The 25,128-nt window shown below is 38.9% G+C and overlaps 1 protein-coding gene across 5 annotated transcripts in view; it reads left to right on the plus strand.

Moving 5' to 3' along the window:
• Window positions 1-25,128, plus strand: part of LOC109412540 (ankyrin-3) — a 52,394-nt gene that overhangs the window by 25,390 nt on the left and 1,876 nt on the right. For 4 of the 5 annotated variants that reach the window (XM_029880052.2, XM_029880053.2, XM_029880054.2 and 1 more), the window contains 7 exons: window positions 8,521-8,759; window positions 19,291-19,454; window positions 19,522-19,637; window positions 19,705-20,067; window positions 24,446-24,599; window positions 24,664-24,842; window positions 24,915-25,018. In XM_029880052.2, the coding sequence (XP_029735912.1) occupies window positions 8,583-8,759; window positions 19,291-19,454; window positions 19,522-19,637; window positions 19,705-20,067; window positions 24,446-24,599; window positions 24,664-24,842; window positions 24,915-25,018 (1,257 nt within the window). In that variant the 5' untranslated portion in view covers window positions 8,521-8,582. Of the gene's footprint in view, window positions 1-8,501; window positions 8,760-19,290; window positions 19,455-19,521; window positions 19,638-19,704; window positions 20,068-24,445; window positions 24,600-24,663; window positions 24,843-24,914; window positions 25,019-25,128 lie in introns of all 5 variants that reach the window. The other variant, XM_062852300.1, reaches the window with a different exon arrangement.

The raw sequence follows: 25,128 nt of genomic DNA on the forward strand, positions 1-25,128 counted from the left end.
CCTGTGGAAGTTCCTTGATAATTCATCCGGAAGTTACCCGAGGATTCCATGGAAGTTCTCTGAGGATTCTTCGGGAGTCCCGCAAGGATTTCTCTAGGAGTTTCTTGAAAACTCCTCCAGGTAATTTTCCCAAGAGTTCCTCCAGAAATTTCTCATGTGATTCCTTCAGGAAACTTTGCAGGAATTCCTTCGGGAATTTTCTCTGGATTCCCTCAGGGATTCCTCCAGCGATTTCTCTAGAAATTTTTCCAGGGTTTTCTTCAGGGATTACTTCAGTAATACCCCCCAGGATTCCTTTTCTAATTCCTCCATGGATTCCTCCATGAATTCCTCTATGGACTCATCCAGGAATTCATTCAGGTATTCCTTCAGGAATTACTCCAAGGCTCCTTCAGGAATTCATCTAGGATTTCCTCCAACAACTATCCAGGAATTTATTCAGGAATTCCTCAAAGGATTCTTCCAGAAATTCCTCCAGGGAGTCCTTCAGAGTTCCACGAATTGTTCCTGGGAATTTCTCCGGGTAATTTTCGCGGGTAATTTTCGCGGGTAATTTATCCATAAATTCCTCCAGGACTTTCTCCATGAATAACTGCTAAATCATCTAGGAAGATTAATTCATTAAGAGATTCCTTCAGAAATTCCGCCTCGGTGTCCAGGAATTCCATCAGTCATTCCTCAGGAAAATCCTCCGGGGTTTTCATGAAGAACTCCTCAACTCCTCCAGAACATTTTCCAGGAATTCCTTCAGAATTGCTGTAGGCATTACTACTGGAATTCATCTAGAATCCAGGATATCTTTAAGGAATTCCTGGATGAACTCTTGGAGAAATTCATTGAGAAATTCACGGTGGAATTCTTGGAGGAATACTTGGGGGAATTCCTGAAGATCTTCTTCTTCTTCTTCTTTATGGCTCTACGTCCCCACTGGGACTTAGCCTGCCTCGCTTCAACTTAGTGTTCTTTGAGCACTTCCACAGTTATTCATTGAATGGCTTGCTTTGCCAGCCATTGCATGAATTTGTATATTGTGAGGCAAGTACATTGATACACTATGCCCAGGGAGTCGAGAAAATCGAGGAATTTCTGGATAAATGCCCGAAAGTAATCTCGGATGTATCCCAGGACAATTTCTGGAGGATTTCCTGCAGATTTCTGGAGAAATTCTTCGACGAATTTCTGGAAAAATTTCTAGAGGGATTCTTGGAGAAATTTCTAGAAGAATTCTTGGAGGAATACCTAGAGGGATTCTTTGAGGAGTTTTTGGCAGAATTTTTAGAAGAATATCTGGAGAAATTCTTCGAGAAATTCCTGATGGAGTTCTTGGAGGAACTCCTGGAAGAATTTTCAAATATTTTCTTATAAAATGCGTGGTGGAATTATTGGCAGGAATTCTTGGAGGAATACCTGGAAGGATTTTTGGAGGAATTATTGGCGAAAGTCTTAGAACAATTCCCGAAGGATGTTCGGGAGGAACTACACCGATAAAGAAAAGAGATATAAGAGTAGAGCTGGTAGACCTTGAAAGTTTCAATTCCAGAATAGTTTGGATGACCTAGATCATTTGCTTTGAAACTTTTTTTCAGCGGTAAAGTATTTAACTATTATTTAATTATTTTTCAGTCGATTTGACTATCACTTGACATATTTAACCCTTTTCTTTCCACGACTTTAAACCACAAATTCTATGACAAAAAAAAAATGTTTCCGAAAGAAAAACTAAAAATATTTGAAAATGGTTCAATTTTTGGAAAAAGTTGTAAATCAATAGTTTTTTTATTGTCAGTTACACTATTAAAACAAGTAAGCACGCTTAACTTTATCAGCGCTGAGCATGTTTTCAGCGGCGATACATTTTGTGGGTCCAAATTTATAACAGTTTTATAAATTTGGAACTCCAAAAGTAGACCAAATTCCGCTCGGTTCCACCGGCGTTTGTTTCAAATTCATAACTGCGTTTGTCACACAAACTTGCCATTGTTTATAATTCTAGAGATTCCTCTAGAAATTTTTGGTAGGAATAATCCAAGACTTTTGGGTTTCACAAGTAGTACACGCAGAAAATCCTCCAGGAATTCATGGAGAACTGTCAATAGCAATAATTTGAGGTATTATTACTGAAAATGCTCGATAAATCTCAGGAGGAATTCCCGAAGAAATTCTAGTAGGAATTTCTGAAGAAATTTTAGTAGGCAGTCGTGATAGAATTCCAGCAGTAATTTTCGCATGTATTCCAAGATGAATTTCTTTAGAAATCTTTGGAGAAATCTCTGAGGGAATCAGCAGGAATTTCTGGGAGAATTTCAAGAAGACTCCCTTGAGGAATCCTAGGAGGAAATCTTGGGGAAATCCTAGGAGGAATTTTGGGAGGAAACGTCTGCTGGAACCCTAGAGGAATTCCAAGAGAAATTGCTGAAAAAATCTTTTGAGAAATCTTCTCCAGGAATGCCTGAAAGTAATTGCTAGAAATTTCTACCGGAAATCCTCCATGGAGTTCTGCTAGGATTCCTCCATAAATTGATTCGATGATTTCTTAAAGGAATTCTGAAAGGATTCCTCTAGGAATTCCTCTCGGAATATCCCAGAAAATCTGGCTGGGATTCTTTCAGGAACTCCTAACAGGATTTCTCCAAACATTCTGGCTGAAATATATCAAGCATTTCCAGACGGTGTTTCTGTAGTTATTTTTCTTGTGAGTCCTCCAAATTCCTTTTTTTCCACCGGAATTGCTTATGGAATCCCAGCAAGACTTCTTGGAGGACTCAAACCACAAATTCTTGGAGAAAACCTGGCAGCATTCAAGGAGCAATTTCAACAGAAATTGTCCTGTAAGAATATGAAGTGAAATTCCTGGGAGATTTTTGTAGAGAAATTCTGAAAAAAAATCCCTGCTTAAAATTCTCTGGATGAATTTATGAAGGAAGCTGGGATTGCTTGATAAATTACTTCGACAACAATTGGAGCTACCCCAGCAATAATTTCTAGAGGTAATTCTTGGATACATTCCCAGTGAAATCCTTGGAAAAATCTCTGGTGGCACCACATGAGAAAATGCTGGAAGAAACTCAGCAAGCATTCTTCAGGCAGTTCCAAGAGAAATTTGTGGAGGATTTTTTTGAGAAATCCCCGTAAAAATCACTGAAGGAACTTCTTCAGGAATCTCAGTGGCTATTCCTAGAGAAATTCCTGAAGGAACTCTTGGAGATATCCGCGGAGCCAAGAGGAGCTCTTCAGGGAATCCATTAGGAAATATTTGGAGAAATTCCTCCACAAATGCAATATGGGATTTCTCTAGAAATACTTGCTGAAATTGTTCTTGAGATTTCTCCAGGGATTTCTCTACAAATCCTTCCTGTAATTCATTTAAGAATTCTTATGGAAATGGCTCTTGTGATTCCAAAGATTTCCCTTAAGAGTTCCCTTAAGAATTTCTTTTGGAATACCAGCCGAAATTCCTGATAGATTTCCTTCAGATATTTTTACTAAGGTTTCTTCAGTAATTTTTAGCTGGGATTTCCCACAAAAATTCTGCAGAGATGTTATTATTAATTGCTCTTAGAAATTCTCCATGTATTCCTGGTGGTATTCGTGATGGGTTCTACCAAAAATTCCGGAATGAAATCCAGCAATCCCAACCAGAATTCCTGAATTATTCTCACAAGTGGATTTCAGGCAGGAGAATACTTTCATAAATTCATACCAGAATTCATGCCGAAGTTCCTAAGGGAATTGATCCAGCAGTTCGTAAAATAGTTCTCCCAGGAGGATTCCACGGGAATTTCTCCAAAAGTTCTTATGGAAGAACCGCTAGGAGTTCCTACGGGAATCTTTCTAGGAGTTCTTATGGGAATTCCTCCAGGAGTTCCTACGAAGCTTTCTCCAGAAGTTATTACGGGGATTCCTCGAATACGAGAATCGTTTCTGCAATTCTTTCAGGAGTTAGTATCTCTGAAATTCCTCCAGAGATTTCTAAGAGCTCTAACGGACATTCTTCTAGATGGTAATTCTGGACTCCTCCCTAGGAGTTCCCAGGAGTTTCCCTGACATCTTGAAGAGTTTCCAGTATTAAATTCTTCCAGAAGTTTGGATTTCTTATGTATAGCTTTACGTTCCCACTGGAACTTGGCCTGCCTTTCTACAACTTAGTGTTCTTTGAGCACTTCCACACTTATTAATTGAAGGGCTTTTTGCCAGCCAATGCATGGATTAGTATATTGTGATGCAAGCACAATGATACACTACGCCCAGGAAGTCAAGAAAATTTTCCCGATCGGAGCGGGAATCGAATCCGCCGTCTCCGGATTGGCGATCCATAGCCTTAACCACTATGCTAACCGAAGACCCGCGTCCAGAACGGGAATTTAATATTAAATTGCACGGGATTTGCAGAAGTTACTACGGGATTTCCTATAGGAGTTCCTTTGGGAATACCTCCAGGATTTCTATGGGAATGCATCGAGGGAGTTGATACTGGAAATCTTACAGAAGTTATTAGGGGATTCTTTTAGGAGTTCCTACGGCGATCTGCACTAAAGTTACTTATTTAATGATTCCAGAAGTTGATACGGGAATTCCCCAGAAATTACGGGAATTCTGCAAGGAGTTTCTACAAAAAAATCTACAATATGATTTCTCAAGCATTTCTGGAAATTTCCCAAAACTTGCCCCCGAAACCCTTCCAAGAGTTTCTCTTTGGAAATTCATTAAGACTTCCTACGAGAATTCCTCCATCAGTTTGTCCTGAAATTCTTTGTAGGGCTCTTTTAGGGGTGACTCCAGAAACTCTACAGAAATTTCTCCAGAAGCATATTAGGGAAATGTATGACTCCTAGAAATATTTTAAATCTTTTAGGAATTCCTCCAGAAGTTTTCAGAATTGCTCCGGGAGTCCCTACGGGAATGCATCGATGAGATTGTCTAAGAATTCTCCCAAGAGTTGGCCCAGGAGAATTTCATCTGAAGTTCCTACGGGAATTGATCCACCAGTTCGTAGAATAGTTCTTCTTGGAGTTTCCACGGGAGTTTCTCAAATATTCCTATAGAAGATTCTCTAGGAGTTCCTACGGGAATTCCTTTAACAGTTCTTACGGGAATTCCTCCAGGAATTCCTGCGGAACTTCCTCCAGAAGTTACTATGGGAATTCCTCTAGGAGTTCCTATGGAACTTCCTCCAGAATATACTATGGGAATTCCTCGTGGATTCAACACAATTATTGCTCCAGAAATTTACCTATGATTTTCTATGGGAATTTTGGAATTCCTCTAGTAGTTCCTTGGGGAATTCTCCCAGAAGTTATTTCTGAAATTCCTTCAGAAGTTCGTGCGGGAATCCCTCCAAAAATTCTAATGGGAATTCTTTCACATGTTAATACTGGAATTTCTTCCTAGGAGTTTTCAGTTTTAACATCTTCGGGAATTTCCAGTATTGATTCTTCCGGTAGTTTCTACGGGAATTCGTTCAGAAGTTAATATCTCCTGGATTTTATATGGGAATGCATCGAAGGACTTGATACTGGAAATCGCGCAGAAGTGAGTTCCGCTAGGACTTCTTACGGCGATGCCAACTAGAGTTACTTCGTTTATACTTCCAGAAACACATACGAGAATTCCCCAGAAGATTGTACAGGATTTCTGCAAAGAGGATTCACCAGGAGATCATACAGGAATATTCCTCCATCAGTTCATCCTGGAATTCCTTGTAGACCACCTTTGGGAGTGGTTCTCTTTTAGGAATTGCTCCGGTCCGGAAGTTTCCGGAATTGCACCAGGAGTTCCGACGGGAATTAATCTTTGAGATTCTCTGAGAATTCTCTCAATAATTTCTCCATGATTTCATCATTCGATATTCTTTTAGAAGTCACCTTCTAAAAGATTTCAGAAATTCTTTGCTGATATTCCCGCAGCAGTTTTTGGAAGAGTTTCTCTTTTAGATTTCTTCAGCATTTATTTCAAGAAGTGCAATTTGTTTCTGAATTTCTTTGAAATCCTTTTATTTTTTATGACCCCGAGCAGAGTTCAAGTACTGACGATCAAAATGTGATATTAGTTTGTTTGAGATAAGAGGTAAAAGTGCTGAAAATAATAGCAAAAATTTGTTCTTGAACCATCTGACCAATAGCAAAATTTGATATTTGAAGATCAATCAAATAGCTCACTGCTATTGGCTAGATCTTACCAAGAGCTTAATGTGCTATGATGATGATGTTCCAGGAGTAAAATTGAGATATTATTTTCAGTACTTTTACCTCTTATCTCAAACAAACAAATATCACTTTTTGTTCTCCATGTCAAAATATGCTATTATTGAGCTTTTTTCCTCTGCTCGGAACTACTGTATAAGTTCCTTCTGAGAATTTTCATGAAAGTTTCTGTAGGAATTCTTGCAGGGTTAATTTTCTAAAATATTTCTCGGAGTTCCTCCATAGGCTCTTTCGTGAATAAAAATTATAAAAAATTATCCTTCAAGATTCTTTGTAGAGCTCCTTTAAAAGTTACTCTCTTTTAGGAATTTATCCAGAAGTTTCCAGAATAACTCCAGGAATTCCTACGGGAATTCATCAATGAGATTCCCTGAGGATTCTCCCAAGAGAATGCTCCAGAAATACCTACAGAGATTCTTCGAGGAGTTCCTCATTCTGAGATTCTTCCAGATTTCCGAAATTCTTTACTGAATTTTCCGCAGCAGTTTTTGGAGCATTCTTTCAGGAGATCTTCTGCAGGGATCCTTCCAGAAGTTCCTCCTTTGGATTTCTTCAGGATTTCCTTTTGGAATTCTTACTGGAGTGCTCCGGTAATCAGATATTTGCGATAGTTTATTTTCTTCAATTTTCCTAGAAGTGCATTGTCTTCACTACTGAAAACTCTGAAATGAATTCCTGGAGCAACACCTAGAAGAGTTTTCGGTGAAACAACGGAAATAATTCTCAGAGGCGCTTCATAATTTCTGGAAGAACTGCATAATTTCAAAAAGAATTTCCGAAAGAACAAAGTAGAATAATTCCCGGGCAAACTTTGGCAAAAAATCTTGGAGGAACATCTGCTGGATTTCCGGGAGGAACTGCCGAAGTTATTATTACTACTATTGTCCGACATTTCACGACGAATTCGAAAAGTATATCTTGAAGGAACTCCAAAAGGAAAGATATTTACAGAGCAATCTCGGAAAGAATTTTCTGAAATATTCTGGAATAAATTCCCTGGTGTGTTCCGGATAAAATTCTCTGAAAAATTTTGGAAGGAACTCCAGGAAGAACATCTGAAGAATTTCTTGAAAGTCCTCGAAAAAAAAATTCCCGGAGAAACTTTTACAAGAATTTATAGAGAAACTTCGGAAGGAATTTCCAGAGAAGCCTTTAGGGGGTTTTCCGGTGGAACTTCGGGAAGAACTCCTAGAGAGAAACTTCTTAATGAATTCCTGAAAATGTCTAAAATCCAAAAATCTCGAAACTTGTCAACAAAGGAATTCTTGGACGAAACCATATTGGAACGTAGGAACAAATCAATAGAGAAATTTCAGAGAGATTTGTCGAAGAAATTCCTTGATGCTGACGAACCTGGGAACCTGGGCGATAATGAACGCCGGAAGAATTCCCTGAAAAGCTTCGGATGGAACTCCGAAATCTGGTAAAAGTTTCCGGATAGAGCAAATCTCCAAAAAACAAAACAGTTCAGAATCTCCGGTAGAATTTCGTTCAAAAACATGAAAGGGAAGAAATGTCCGAAAGTACGGGCGAAGGAACTTCAGGGGAATTTAAAGGGACTGGAAAAGAAATTCTAAAATGAAAACCGAAAAAAATCTAGAAGGATCGCCGGAAGAAATTTTCGGGTGAACCTCGGAAGGAATTTCAGGAGCATCGCAAGATGCAATTCCCGGAGTATTTATGGATTTTTGTTTAGGAGCTTCGTAGGAAATAAGAAAAAAATACCGAAGAAAGACATTTCCGAATGATCTCCGAAGGGCTCCTGAAGCAACTTTGAAAGGAGTTCCTTTGGGATCACCGGAAGATGTTTCCGCTGGGACTTTCGAACCAGGAAAACTCTGGAAGGGATTCGCAGCGGAACCCCAGGAGGAACTCCGGAAGGAATTCCCGAAAGAATATGGTAATTGGAAGCAATTTCCGGGAGAACTCTGGAAGCAAGTCCCTGAAGATTAACGGAAAGGACTTCCGAAGGAGATTTGAAACACATTAAATTATCAGATAATTGAGTTATTGGAAAAATTGTGATTTTGGAGTTTTCTAAAACTTGACATCATGTGCATCAGATGTACTCGACTAAACAAGAAATATTCATATTCTATACAGTTTTATCCAAGGATGTTTTTGATCATCTGGCAATCGTTTGACTCATTTGGCTATAATTTTGTTCTGAAGTATTTAATATTAAAATGTTATGCATTGCAAAAAAACCGCCAACTTAATGGTCGCAATGATATTATGTCCCCATGAGTTATAGACAAATATGAGTCAAATGACTGCCAAATGGATTTATAACATCCTTAGTTTTATTTCCGTTTATCAGACGATCGATAGGCGGCGCCGGCAAAAAGAAGAAAGTGATTTCTGCCCGCGATTGGCACAATAATGGGAGGATCAGTGAGTCAAGTGTTTCGATCGGGAAGCGCACTGCTGTCCAATCGCGATGGCCACAAAGTGTCGGAGACAACGGTCGACAAGGTGAACACCATTTTCGATGCACTCAGGGCAAATCCGAAGATTTCTATTCAGCGGTTGGAGCCGCTGTTGCTGCAAATTCCGAAGGTAAGTGCGATCTTTAACGATGAACTTGCATACAAATTTGTAGGGTTAAAGTCCTGTCACATGATTAATTATTGAAATTTCGTTACTCTGTTTCCAAAAATGTTTCAATAATTAATCAACATCTTTCAATAATCAACATCTACAAGAACTTTCTCTATAATCATACCTTGGGGTACCCTAAACTCGTGCGGGTCCAAATTTCGCTATTTTATAACATCTAGAGATCGTAATTATAGAACTATTTGTTGGATTGTTCAATTTTTTTAGGCACTACGTATAGCTAAAGTGAAATTTAGATAATTGCACAATTACTTATATGATTATGATCTCCAAATGTTATCAGTTAGCGAAATTCGGACCCGCACGAAATAAGGGCGCCCCACGGTATCTAATTTAGTAAATGCAATCATGTATTTCCTAAATTGAAGATTTTTATTAAGAAACCTATTGAATTACGATGAAATCATGACAAGCGTAAATTTTAGATTAGAAGGCTATGAAGACTAAATTCTAATCACTAAGATTTGAATGTAGAAGTAGCAAAGAATCACTGTAAACAATCAATATGTACACGTTGTTGACCAACCTAATGGCAATCAGAGAGATGGAAACTCAGTCAAGCTGATACGCGAAAGGGTTTGACGTCATACTTAGCACGTCATGGATCGTAGTAATGCCTTAGTTCAGCTGATCTCATCGCGTTCGATACTGTTGATTGAACCGCATGTGTTACATGACGACTGACTGTTTCGTCGACCAGGTTGGTGCCAAGCCAATGCTCAGCAGAGTTACTCCGAGAAGTTAAAACTAATCAAGGGCCACCCTATAGCAATTAAACCTAGAACATGTGTTTGCACTCGAATGTTTCGGTTGCTAGATTTAGCGCAAAGCGCTTACGTTTCACACACTGACTGTACACAACAACAGATTGATCATAGATGATATGATTGTTGGTGTTGTTTAGGTTGGCGGCAATTATTGATTGACGTAGCGGAGGTGTGTTGAAGGAATGGAATCCTGTAGTTTACACGGTTCGTTCAAGGGTGCCGATGTAATCAGATCAAATTGAGATGATCGTCTGCTGCGATGCACGTTGTACGTCATAACTCTGGAAGCTAATATTGATTGCGCACGATGATTAGAATCGGTGAAGCTGAAACGTGCTGGTGATCGTCCAGAAATGACATAGTCAACAGTAGAAATGCTACATACATACATACAATTATTTGCGCACATTCATGGATAATCATGGAAGAAAAGGTATTCCTGGGAAGCTGACCAGACTTATTAAAGAACGAGGGACGGTGTAGAAAACTACGGAAGGTTTCGGGTGAATTCTCATGCTTAATCTTCAGCGTAGCTCTGGAAGGTGTAATGCGGCGAGCCGTCCTCAATAGTGCGATTTACAAGAAATACGATCAATGTGGGTGCTTCGCTGATGACACGGACATTATTGCCAGAACATTTAGAAACAAAAGTCGCACACTTCCGTTGTTAGAAAAATCTCGCACAAACTCAGACAACCAGTAATCGTATAAGATGTTGCATAAGATGATAAAGTGGAGGCCATATGCGTGCATGCCTCCATTTAGGTGCATGTAAAATGTACGCATATCGCCTCCACTTTAACATCATATACGATTACTAACTGACTAATTGACTAAGATGTTGAATAATTATTGAAAAGCTACACTGAAAGACGGTTTAGGGTAATGACCAGCATAAACATGTTTTCAAATTTATCATAGCAAAACGTGATCATCGCCCAACAAACGCTTCTTGTGTGCGTTTTGTTTCTTCCCATATCAACTGGTTCGATAGCCGAGTGGAATCGTGCGAGCCTGGTGATCACAAGGTTCTTGGTACGCATCTAGTTGCCAACATTTTTTATTTAATTGTTAATCGGGTTCATGGTATAATTGAAAACATTAATCTGTTGAGTTGAAACTGAACTCAGTCTGCACAAATTTAGTGGCGTTGTGTATTTAAGTTAACCATCAGAATAGTAATTTCAACCGCAAGCCGTCTTTCAGTATATGCAAAAATGCTAAGAACTGTATCGTCAATCCAGTACACCTTTGGGGCTCTGTATTAAAAAAAAAACTATATTTTATTTTGACAACTGCTGTGGTCTATGTGATGCTTTAATGATTCTTAACAAACGATGACCTTCATTAAAGTTAAAGTTTTTCCTCAAGTGTAACAATGCGAGGGCTTACGGAAGAGAAGCGAAAATCGATTGTGACTGCAATAAAAAATGATTATCGCTAAGAAAATTAGCAAAAGTTGAAGGTTGAAGCAACGTTGTTGCTGTCCAAAATGCTATAAAACGATTCGGTATGCATAACACACTGAAAGATTCACCCGGACGCGGCAGAAAACCAGGTGCATCCAAGTCAAATTTGGGAAAATGTGTTGGTTTGTGCAAGCAGTTTGTCAAAGTGGTATGAAATCGTCACCTTTCTTCACCGTCCCAGGTATGAACATCGAAATACAGTATGGAACTGATTTTGCCAGCCCCTTTTTGCGTCAAACTTTTTGCTCTCATTATCTTATGGTCTTAGGGGTCTCCAGTTAGCCTAGTGGTTAAGGCTATGGATCGCCAATCCGGAGACGGCGGGTTCGATTCCCGTTCAGGTCGGGAATATTTTATCGACTCCCTGGGCATAGCGTATCATTGTACTTGCATCCACAATATTCAAATTCATGCAATGGCAGGCAAAGAAAGCCCTTCAATTAATAACTGTGGAAGCGCTCAATGAACACTAAGTTGCAGCGAGGCAGGCCAAGTCCCAGTGGGGACGTCGAGCCATAAAGAAGAAGAAGAAGATCTTATGGTCAAAATTTAACCAATTGATTTACGTTCATCACCAAACTACTGCTGAGAGGCAAATCATACAGGGATAAAAAGTTTGAAAAGCTGTTTAGATTTTTAAGGAAAGCCAAAATTGTGTTGCGGAAAGGGGCTGACAAAATCGGGTCATTAATGTATACCGGAAGGAATGCCTCCAAAACTAATTCTGCCACTCATCTGAAAGCACAAAGGTCCTACATTTTTTTGACCGGATTTGGCATCCTACCGCTATGCGCGTGACACCTTTGACTTGTATGAAGAAAACAAAGTCCAATTTGTGGGAAATGCAATGAATCCTTCAAATTACCCGCAAATAAGGTCCATTAACCGTAGTGTGGCCTGCAAAAAAACACCCGTAGAATGCCGGCAGGGTACCCGGGTACCCACGAATCTGAAATGATAATATCTCCGTCAATTTTCCACCGATTTTAATTTTTTTGGCTCATTCAACTCACAAACTCATTATCTATCGATATTTTATTTGGTTAGACCGGTCCGATCACCGTGGGTGCCGGGAAATCCGGATTTCCGGATTTATGTTTTTATACAAAATAATGCTCAGGATTTTCGGTAGGTTCGTGGCAATATCGGTATCAATAATCCTAAAAATGCTTCAGCATATAGTATCTGACCAGCCTGGGATCATAAAACGTGTTGACTTTGTAGCTGCGATTTCGGATCAGGCTTCCCGTGGGGCCATGGCTGGTAATGGCCACAATACGGTATCCTAGACTCAACAATGTGAGGGTCAATATAGTATAAGGACATGCTCTTGAAAATATAGATTTTCCAAAACCTACAGTCATCAGGTCGGCGCAACCACATATTTTCCAGATAGATAATGAGTTTCTGAGTTAAATGAACCAAAAATTTAAAAAAATCGGTGAACAATTGACGGAAATATGATTATTTTGTGGGTACCCGGGTACCCTGCCGGCATTCCACGTAATAAAAAAATCAGAAACCTCCCCCCTGCCCCTCCTCACTTGGGAATTCGGTCAACCCCATTAATATTTATATATTCACGGGTTCTAAGATCTAGCAGAGTTTCAACTTCCTACTCTCAATAATCATAAAAATATCGAGATTTGAAATCGAAAAAGGTACCCGGGTACCCTGCTGGCCACATAAGGGTTAAGAAGTATCTTCACAGAAGTTGTTTGATATAACATCAGAGACCTTCTTTTGGAAGTATCACTTTTGTGATTAATCCACCTAGTAGTGAGATAGGAATTCGGTTTTTTACGTAAGTGAAGATAGCGTGTATAGGGTAGCGAACCACTTGGGCACTTTTCGCTTTAACCCTCTAATACCCAAATTTTTGATTTTGATCTGAATATCATTTTTCGTCATCTAAAACCGATTTAAACATGTTTTGGAAGATGATTCTTTTCAATTCTCGATTTCGTGAATTTCAGTTTTTGATTTTTCTAATTTTTTTTTAACATCCCCACACTTTTATATTTTTCCTGGAAGCCAATTTGGGGAACGGATTTTTTGAGACGAAAACATTTTGAGATTTTGTGATTATTGTTGAAATATTAATAATTATTTTTTTTTTTCACAGAAAATTTTATTTTCCGTGTAATTTTAAGGAAAATAATTTTAGAGTGTATTCGATTCCCTTAAAATATTAAACAAGGATAGAATGATTTGGAAAAATTTAAAATATGTTTATTGTAGCGATTCAATACAAAATAAACAATGACTTCTAAAAGGTGACTAAAACATCAATTTTTCAATGATTCTTAAAAAATGTAAATAAGGTACACCGGGGCAAGTTGAAACGGGTGGGGCAAGATGAAACACGAAGTTATGATATAGATTTCAATACTATTTGAAAATATTTTTCGTTCGCTAAAGGATTGTTTGAATCAAAAACTATGTGCTAAGGCGATCAAACTGTTTAGCATCATTAGAAAACATCAGGTTAACCCGCTGTTTCATCTTGCCCCACCCGTTTCAACTTACCCCGGTGTACCTTACGCTTTAAAACACACCAAAAACCATTTTGAGATATACAGAACAGTCCTCAATATCAGCCAAAAATATTAAAAAAAAAAGATTTTCCACGAAACAAAAATTACAAAAATGCTCAAACTATACCCCGTCTAAAGGCGGGATTGGGTATTAGAGGGTTGACTCAGTCAATTCGAAACCAATTGACTTGAAATTTTGTACAAGGTTAGATACTCTACATATCTTGCCGCGTTACAAAAATTGTGTCAATTGGCTCAAAATTGGCTGAGTTTTAGCAGAAAAGTGCCCGAAAAAGGGGCCCTGCCGAATTGGTTACACTTCCCTACGTCTCAATCCTTTGGATCCGGATTATTTTGCCGCTGTTATCGCAACCTTGCTGGCCTCGAACACGTTTTTTATGTACGGTTTCATCGCCGGGGTCATATTGACTCCTCCATCTCCAATGGGTTAAGCAAAGTTGCATAAAATGTTATTACGAGTAAAATTGCCGAATAAACTTTTGTTGTATCGGCTCAATTTTTAGAGATATGGGTCATTATTTGTGAACGACCCCTTGAAATCAGTTTATTTGTTGACACTTTTTCCACGCATTTTCAAGAATTTTCACTTGTTCTACAAGGTTATTTAATATAACAAAATACGTGTCTGTTCCAAGAAGGCAATATAGTAGCTTTAATATTTTCTGAGATATTTCAATTTATTAATTTACAAATAGCTTTCTTCATGACTTTTCTTACAACTCATGCTAAGCACTAGCTTACATAACATTGCAATCGAGCTGTAAAATATGCTGTAAAAAGGATTCACCCCACACATAATGTATTATGTACAGGACACTGCCGAGAGTATCGTTCGTATTTTCTTGTTTTATCTTCATTTTTCGTGGTAGTGATAGGCTACCTTACCGGGGTCGTGCTGCCTATACTGCCACGGAGTGATGAGTACGACAGCGCGGAAGGTGATAGGCACTGCTCAAAGATGACCTAGGCTTGTTCGACAAGGGGTGCCAGAGGGTAACGGACGAGAAGAACATTGCCAGAGGGTAAAGGACAGAGCAGAATATTGGCGTTGGGGACCCCGCAAGGCAGGGAGCGATACAGGGAAGCAAGAGTAGTCAGAAAATAAATCCATCGCAAAAAAAATAAGAGAGGATGAGGAAAATGTCATTGCTCAAGTGCAAGAGAGCATGGAACAAACTGAAATGCGGATGTTTGACGAAACTGTCAATGTCGTGCGGAAAAAAAGAGCGGCTTTTCCTGTGGGAGCGGCAACGATCATGATGGACATTTGCTGATAGATGAAACAATGGTGGCTGTCAGGAGGAGAGAAAACAAAAAATAACTAAAAAAAAACAAAGAATAACTAATGCGCAACATGGATTTTTCAAAGGTCGTTCAACTTCGACAAACTTGTTAGAATTTGTTAATTACACCTTATGTGCAATGGATGGAGGTAACTATGTTGAATCACTTTACACCGATTTCAGTAAAGCGTTCGACAAATTTGACAATCCAAATGGGAATAGAGTCAAAAATTCTGAAATGGATCGAATCGTATTTAACTGACCGTTTACAGATAGTTAGATTTGATGGAAAAAGTTCAAAACTTATCAAAGTATCATCTGCAGTTCCTCAAGGCTCACATTTAGGACCTTTGCTTTTTATATTGTTTGTAAACGATATCACATATATTCTTAAGCACATCAAGATCCTCATATATGCTGACGATATCAAACTTTTTATGGAAATAAAAAATGTAGAAGACAGAAAATGTTTTTAAGAGAAATAAGCATATTTGACCGCTATCACTCACAAAGCAACTACCGTGCCATGCCCTAATACCGTGACCTTAAGGATGCTCTTCACTTCAAAGAGCCCTGTAAAAATCAATTATCCGTGTTTCTTGATTTTTTAAACATTATATTATTGGTTATTCTGTGTATTATGTATAATAAATATAATTAATAATATTCCAAATGTTTAAACCATTGTTAAAAACAAAATGGTAAAACATAGCATTGTGCCTAATACCGTGTATGTGACCCGCGTACATTGGTGGTCCTTTGAATCATCACTATATCAATCATACTAAGTTCATACACGCAAAACAAGAAAAGTTACCAAAAATTGAGATATGCTTTTTCTACCAATTTATGTATTAAAAACGTACAGAAAATGTGATAAATCATAATTCATTCGTTGTATTAAGATGCGCTACACGGTTCCACAGGTTTCATACCACTACACACAAACACCTCCATTCAAACCCGAGAAGTTGAACCGGGTTGCGTCTAAAAATAACTTTCGCTTCGTCGCTGAGCTTCGCGTCCTATTGTCTACATGGAATTTTCCACTTGCAAACAGCAACCTGCTGGATGCGGGCTTTTCAGTGCACAATGGGTCTAGAGTCGTATTTACGAAGGCAAAAATGTTTCTGCCAAGTTCTGTCATTTCTTTTTTTTTCATTATTGTGAAATGATTACGATCAATCAAGTGTGGCTTATTCAAAAATCTGCTGATTAATTATTCTCTATACAATATCAGAATGTTTTACAAAGTTATAGCAAATTTACAAAAATAATACATTCGATTGATTTGATTGATTTGTCTTTATTCAAAAGACTTTCAGCCCTTGGATAAAACATTCGAATCATTAGAACTTTATTCCATATATATCAGGACTCAGATCACTTAGAAAGTTGATGTCTTCGGCGATGTTGTTAGGTTGGTTACGGCCGCTCAGTTGATTAGCTGATTGGTTCAAGGTTCTGTCAGTAGGCGGCGCTAGTTACGAATTAATTGAAGCATGCAACTTTTATTTATTATTTCAAATATATTCAGCAAGCTGTAACTTTTTCAAAAATGCACCAAATATTCTCAAATTTTTCCTGCCAGTTGCACAACTAGTAAGCTATAAACGGTACAAATTTGGGCTCGATTGGGTTACTTTACATAAAATTGGAGCAACTCTAATAAAGTAGTTCATATTTGAGTGTTCCTCGTTTAATTGCTATATCTCTGGATCAAGTGAACCGAATGAAATGCGACATTGCACAATTATGACTAATACATAGCTCTTTGAAAAACCTTTGACTTGACTTAGACACGTTCAAAGAAAACAAACTTACAGCTTGTTGATTACTTCACGAAAAAAATATCAATCATTTGAATGATTTTGCAAATGTGTAACTAGCGCCGCCTAGTGGACCATTAACTGTAAGCCCTTGACTCACTTAACAACGTTGTCGAAGACACCAATTTTCTAAGTGGTGAGAGTCCTGAGAAATATGAAATTTAAAATTTGCCGTTTATTGATGGAATTTCTAATTAAACGATCAATCACCATCCATCATCCATCATGGCATCGCAAATAAAATTATTAGAAAGCAGATTTTTGAATCAGTTTAACCAGATGAACCACCCTAACATAACAATAATAGGGAATAGGGTCAACAATTGAAAATAAACTTTCTAAAACACAATATGTGTCTAAAAACTTAAAGCTGAAGCTTAAACAGTTTTGTCTTCGCAAATACGGCTCTGGACCCATTGTGCAGTGAGGTGGCTGTATCACTTCCATCACCAAGCCACGTTTGTGTTGATCATGATGGCTTTCAGCCTCTTGTCTTTTCATGTGCAGTTATAGCCGTGCTGGTTAGAGCGCAGGATACTGTGTATCACCATGATAGTGTCTCGGTTCGATTCCCGCCGCCGCCCGTATTTCTTTTTAAACATGTATTGGTATTTGATGCCGCCGCTGCTGCCATGATCAGTCTAAAAATAGAACAAATAATGAGAAACCAGTGTGACAGAACACACGCACACATGCGAAATTTTCCTTTTCCAGATTCTAGGAAGCCAATACAATTTTTGGTATACTGCCACCTACCAATTTTTGTATTTGCAAGGCCCTAATACAATATTTGTATATGTTTCATACCCAACTGTATTAGAATCTGCCAATCTCAGGTTGCGTGTACTTAAAAGAATCTGTGCGTTAAACGTTGCCTAGAGGTTTGTACAATTGATTCATAAAGTAAAAAAGTATCAATAATATTTTCAGCTTGCAGTTTTAGCCGAAACACGGTATTTGGAACACAAAAGGAACCATGCCCTAATACCGTGTATTGGTACTTCGCACTCACATTTTGTGAATATTTTTAATTGCTTGTTTTTGTAAATATGTGCCAAATTTATTACACCTAACTTAAGAAGGTTTAATATGCTAATGATTGAATTAGTTACTTAGTTAAAAAAAATAATACACTTAGTAAAATATTTGAGTTTTTTGTCAAATACACGGTATTAGGAGGCACACGGTATTAGGGCATGGCACGGTAATGTACTAGGCTTCATTAAACGTTTTGGCTACAATTTTCAGGACCCATACACAATAAAAACATTATACGTTTTCTGAATATTCTAGTGTGATTACGAATGCTTGTACAAAAAAAATATAAGTATCAATAAGTTCTTTCATTTTTTTTTTCAAATGTGTATTAAATATTTTTTTTGAATGAATTTCTTTGTGAATGCCTCTTGAAATTCTCTGAAGGTTCTGAAATTTTTTTCCAGTAATTTCTTACGGCATTCCTTCTGGATTTCCTTTAGACCCAGGGATTCTTCCTGGCTTTTTTTCGTATTTTCTCTGGAATTTCTTCTAGGATTCATCCAGGTTTTTCTATTTTGAGTTTGGGGTTTCTCCTACGATTGGTAATCATCGGAATCCTCTAGGTTCCCTTCATGAATTCCCACAGGGATTTCTACGATGATTGCTCCAGTGATTTTAACGAGGTTTCTCAAAAAAATCTTTGTGGGATTCCATCATTGGACTCGTTCAATATTTTCTTCGGTGGTTTCATCGGGAACTATGCCCGTGATTTCTATAAGAATACCTTCCTGGATTCTTCCATGGAATAACTCTCGCTGTATAACTGCGAGGTTTCTGTTGGGATTCTTTCAGAGATTCCTCCAGGATTTCCATCCGGGGTTCCTCTTGAGATTCTTGGGATTTCTTTCTGAATTTCTTTCCAAAGAAATACTTCTAGGGGTTTCCCATGGAGTTTTTTGAACGACTCCTGGAATTCTTCCAGATTTTTACCACGGATTCGTCACAGAATCCTATCATGTTTTTTTTTGGAATTTCTCCTGGAGTTCCCGCCAGTATTCTTCCATGCCTTCCGACAATTCTCTTGCAAACCTTTCCGGAGTTTCTCCAGGAATTCCTACTGACGCTTCTACATAGATTCCTCCATAAAGAATGGAACTTTTTCTGAGTATCCCCAGGTTTTTCCCGGCATTCCTCCCAGGCTTTGTCCAGGGTTTCTTAATTCCATCCTGAATTCTTCCAGGGATTCTATCCGGGATTTATCCAGGCATTCTCTTAGGGACTCCTCCTAAGATATTTTTTCTTGAGTGATTTTTTCAGTGATTTTACTAGGGATTACTTCCGAGGTTTTTGCGTCGAAATACTCAGGAAGTTCTTGCGGGTTTCTTCTGCAGGGATTTTTCCCAGGATTACTTTTGGGATTCGTCTGAGAATTTCTTAAAGGTTTTTTCTCGGGATTCCTCCTGGATTTCTTCCCAGGATTCCTCGAAAATCCTCTAGGATTTTCCCGACGAATCTCTTGCAGAAATAAGTTTAATTGTCATACCTAACGCAAATACTAATATTCCCGAGTATTTTTTAATTTTGCAGTACGAAAACATCCTAGCAATACACGATGAGACGGGCTACAACTTGCTTCAAAAGAGCGTAGGATTAAATCACATAGAACTAGCGCGATGGCTGCTCCAGAGGCACCGTCCCGATGTAAATAGGAGCTCGTGCTCGTTGCCTCTTCACATTGCATGCCTAAAAGGGTGAGTAGAAAGCAGTGCAAATTGTGATAACCGAAAGCGGTATTAAGTTCTCTATTTTGTGTTGTAGATATGAGGAATGCGTTGAACTTCTGCTGAAACATGGGGCAAGAATTGATACCGAAGCTAGAATGTGCTTCCCCGGCGCACACTCTCACAATTGTGAAGAAAGTGGAAAATACAAAAGTAAGATATCGGTATAGACGGTCAACTTCGAAAGTTTCATAACTTATCGTTATGTTTGCCATTTCAGATCAAGGGGATGACGTGGGCGTCTGCGAGCGGCCTAACACGAAGCTTCAGAATGCGGTTTGCTACGCCATCGACGGGGACCAGATCAACGTGCTCAACATCCTCGCCCAGAAGATGGAGGAACCGTGGATGCCGTTCCGGGTGCGGAAACCGTTGCTGCACATCGCGTGCGAACGGGGTGCCTGGAAGTGCGTCCAACATCTGGTACAAACCCGCTCGGACGAGATCAACCTCATCAAGGACGAGTACTACCCGATCCATCAGGCTGTGCTGCATGACGGACGGTTTCTGGAGTTGCTGATCCAGCATGGTGCCATTACGACGGTGCGCACGTGCACCCAGCAGATGACGCTGCTGCATGTCGGTATGTTGGTTTTTATTTATACATATGTTGCACACTTGGTTCTATTTATAGAAAGGGAACCTGTGAGACAAAAGATATCTAGTAAAATTAATATAATCGTTACAATTGGGTTCTTTAGGGGTATCCAGATTATTTCATAATCGGATTCTCCGCCCAAAAATTAGACGAGATCCAAAATTTCATAATTTTTGGAGTTCGGAAACTACTTATAAAATACATTTAGTTTGTATGGGATTTTTTTTTTGTTCGGGTCGAACTGTCATTTTATCGACTGAACTGTCATTCTATTCTCGAAAATTAAAACTGTTTTGTTGATTCAACCATCAAAACTAAGGTATTGGAATCCAATAAAATCACGTTATACTTAGAAAAATGAGCTCTTCCGATTAGGCTATAGAAAATAGCAATATTTTATTCACTAAACAACCCAATTAAAGTAGATATCCTTGAGTATAAGAATAGAGCAGTTTAACAAGAATTTAAACTTCAAATTGCATTCCAAAAGTTTTGATGGTCAAAAAACCTAGAAATGAAAGTGTTCTAGGTCATCCGAATCATCTTGGGATTTAGGGTGTAAGACCTACTGTGGTAAACTTGAGGTACCATCAGGGTACCAGATTCCGCTCATCTAAGGCCAGTTTCGCAGAAAAACATCAACTGTTGAATGACTGTTAAGCCAATTTGTAATGTTTTTCCATTTTATGTTAGTTCAATCTAAGTACAATCAGTTACAAATCGAAACTTATGTAGAACTTTTCATAAAAGTATGATTTTATTACATTTGGTGTGAGACCAAAGTGGTCCTAATTCCTGAGCTTGAGCTTGAGCTTGATTGACCGCCCGTGGATGCTACTCCAGTATCGCCAGACCAGCTACACTCACACAAGGACCAATGAGATAACTGCCGGGGACTAGCAGGCACCTTCAGTGTGTGAGCGTTGGTGAGACCAAAGTGGTCCTAATTCCGCTCACGAACAAATTTATATTATCTTTTAAAGAGACTTTTGCGGAAAAGTGCATTATTTTTGCAACTCTTTGTTTTTACAAATATTTTTTTATGTTCCGTAGGAGTTTATAATAGGGGTTAAACACACTGTGTACTAAAATCGGCAGATTTTACGATTTTGACGTATTTTTTGCGTGAGCGGTTATTGGAACACATGAAATTACCAACAGCTTTTTTAGGTCCAATAGCCGCTCAAAAAATTTCAAGATTCATCCGGTAAATATTGCATAAAATGGCTATCCGGTAAATATTGCATAAAATGGCTTTGATCTCGTCTAATTTATATTGTCCAAGAATATCAGCACCGAAAAGAGTGTATTTATGCGTGTAAACTTGATTTTTGCAACAGTGAGCGGCTATTGGGTCATGAGCGGCTACTGGTACACTGACGGTACTATTTTATTTATTTGAAATTTATTTTCAAGATTATCCCTGTGATTTTTTCCACATTTTCTCCTGGGATTCCTTAAGAAATTACTGAAGGAATTTCTTCTGGCATTCTTCGTGGAATTCCAATTGTGATTCTTGTTTAGATTCTACAGATTTCTTCGAGGATTCCTTCGGGGGTTTCTCCAATTAATTTCCACAGAATTCCTTGTAAGATTTATCTATTATATTATTGTTATCGTAGAAGTTCCTTCCTTCATGTATTAGTCCCGCAATTCCTTTAGAAATTTCTTCCAGGATTCTGCCATGATCAACTCCCGGGATTTATCCGAAGATTCCTCTTAGTAATTACTTGCGAGGTTTCTGCTGAGATTCTACTAGGGATTCCTCCAGGATTAAATTTTGGAATCCCCCCTGTGATTGTGGATTCTCTCGGAATTCCTTCCTGAGATTATCCCGGGATCATTTCCAGAATTACTTCCAGATGTTCTCCAGGGCGTTTTTCCGGGACTCCGACAGGAATTACTTCCGGATTTTCTTACAGAATTCCTCAAGGATTCCTCAGTAAGGATTGTCTGCCAACAGTAACGCTTGGAAAACTTTCCGGAATTTCTCCATCGATCTATCGGGAATTTGGAATAAATTTACAAGATTATCCTAATCCTAGCAATTTATTCAACTTTATTTAAAGGAATTTCCTTGTGAATGCCTCTTAAAATTCCCAAGATCCCTTAAAGATTTTTTCCAGTATTTCCTTTCGGCATTCCTCCTGGATTTCCTGGAATTCCTGGAATTCATGAAGGAATATCTAGAGGATTTCAAAGATTAAAAAATCATAGGAGATACCCCGAACTCCTAAAGGAATCCCTGGATGAAACCCAGAAGAAATTCGAGAGAAATTACGGAAAGAAACCCTGGAAGAATCCCTGAGTATTTCTTTCCGTAATTTCTCTTGCATTTCTTCTGGGTTTCGTCCAGGGATTCCTTTAGAAATTCGGGGTATCTCCTATGATTTTTTAATCTTTGAAATCCTCTAGGTATTCCTTCATGAATTCCTACAGGGATTTCTTCGATGATTGCTGCAGTGATTTTTAAAAGGTTTATCAAAAAAATCCTTCTGAGATTCCTTCAGGTACCCCTCATAGGACTCGTCCAATATTTCCTTGGATGATTTATCTAGGAGCTATGCCCGTGGTTCCTATAGGAATTCCTTTCAGGATTCTTCTATGGAAGAGATTCCTCCAGGATTTCCATCCGGGAACTATCTGAGATTCTTCTCAGTATCCCTCCCAAGAATCCTTCCTTTCTGAATTCCTTCCGGGATTCTTACAGAAGTTCCTCCCGAAATTCTTTCCAGAGTTTATCGTGGGATAATTCCAGGAATTACTTCCAGTGGTTCTTCATAGAGCTCACAGAGTTCTTCCAGATTTTTCTCACGGACTCCTGGAGTCGCTCCAAATATTCTTCCATGCCTTCCGACAATTCTCTTGCAAACCTTTCCGGAGTTTCTCCATGAATTCCTACTGAGATTTCTCCAGCGATTCTTTCAGGGATTCTTCACGGGACTTTTCCTGAGTATCCCCGAGTTTCGTCATGGAATTCCATTCGGAATTTTTCCAGAGATTCTATCCGGGGACTTCTTCAGGGACTCCTAAGATATTTTTTTCTTAAGATTTCCCCAGTAATTTCTCTCTGGATTTTTCTAGGGATTTTTTGTAGGGATTACTCCCGGATTTCTTACGATGAATCCCTCAGGGAGTTTTTATGTGTTTCTGCAGGGATTATTCTCAGGATTACTTTAGGGATTCATCTTGGGATCTCTTCAAGTATTTTTCCCGCGATTCCTCTTGGAGTCCTCCCAAGAATCCTCTAGGATTTTTCCGACGAATCCCTAAGCGAGTGCGTGTGAGTTTTTGCAGGAATTCTTCTCAGGATTAATTTAAGATTCATCCTGGGATTTATTTGAGAATTCTTCCCGAAGTTCCCCCAGGTGTTCCTTTTAGGATATCTACAGGTTTTTCACAGATGAGTCCTCCATAAATTCCTTCCTGAGTTGCTCTCAAAATTCCTTCCAGGATTTACTACTAAACGATCCCTACAAAGACTTCTCAATGGATTCCACCAGGAAACTCCGGAGTTCCTAAAAGAGATCCTTCCAGGAGTTCTTACCAGGAAACCTCCAGGGATTCTTCCCAATGTTCCTCCTAATCATGCGCGTAATTACAGTGCATTTGGCCCCTCAGCTCCAATGTCAAGCACGCTGGTTGTAGTGTATAGCAAACGAGCTCGAAATTGGAGCTGATTGGCCAAATGTGGTGTAGTTACGCGCATGCTTCTAATCAGGAACCCTTTTGGGATCCTCCCAGAATTTCTTCCGGGATACATCCAGGGATTCTCAAGCGATTCCTTCAGAAATTCTTCCAAGGAATCTTCCCAAGATTCTATCAGAGATTCCTCCTAGTGACCGGTAGAGCCATCCGCCTTTTCATCAAGCCTGATTTCCGCAGGACAAATACCCAAGATACCGACCAGGAATTCGCCTCGGATTTTTTCCGTTGTTTGCTTCAAAGATTCCTCCTTGTAGTTCTTCTGGGAGTTCAAGTTTCTCCAGGAAACTAATGAAAGATCAATAGATATCCAATAATTTCGCGACAGCCAAATTGTCCTCAGCAATTATTCTTTTGCTTTTGAAAGTTACGCTAAACAATCATCCGTGTGATCGAATACCTCCGTTGGATATTCATAGAAATTCTGAAGTAAACAATTCTTGAGTTTTGTTATGGAAGTCTACAGTAATAGTAACTTTTTACCATAATACACCGCAATGGAACGTTTAATCACAATTGTTACATTCTGTTAAGCTAATTTTCTAGATATTAATACCATCTGACATTTTTATAGAACCTGTTAAATTTTCTGGATTATGTCAAGGTTTTGCGCTAATCACAAGCCATTTTATCATTTCTGATTGTTACTAATCCACAGTCATCTTAGCGGCGAGGAAATCCGCAGAAGATACCCTCAACACTATCCGAATACTGTTGGAACGTGGCTGTAAAGAGCTCATCAACAGTCCCGATTCGTTGGGTAATACTCCACTGCACGCCATCATCGTTCGCTACGCACTAGAGGAGGCTAGGTAATACATTTCCATGATAGTTTCCAAAGAGATATTTTGTGATCATTTTGCATTTTCCCTCAAGGTACGGCTACGACAAATGGAACAAGTGGGATGTGCTACATTTGGTGCGTTTTCTGCTGCAGAACGGTGCCAAGAGCTCAATCAACCAGGCCGGTAACAGTGCACTGGCCTGCGTCTTTCGCCATATTAGAGACTGGGAAGTGTGCTATGAACTGTTGAATATGCTGATCAAGGAAGGAGGTAATCCGAAATGTGCTGGAGATGGTTGTGTAATTATGGTTTAATCTCTCTAAATTGTTCCAACTATTCCAGGAGATCCAAACATCGTAGGACGAGATGGATCTGTTCCGATTATGGTATGCCTGGTGCCGCTGATTAATAAGGATCCGCTGCACCATTTTACGCATTCGATGAAGGTGAGTATTTCGCTTATGTTATAGCATGTATATGGATGTATTAGTTCAGAAATCTGTGCTACGCTGTCATCGATTACGATTTGAAACAGTAGCGGTGATAACTTGCTTCA

This window comes from Aedes albopictus, chromosome 2, assembly GCF_035046485.1.
Source record: "Aedes albopictus strain Foshan chromosome 2, AalbF5, whole genome shotgun sequence".
NCBI lineage: Eukaryota > Metazoa > Arthropoda > Insecta > Diptera > Culicidae > Aedes > Aedes albopictus.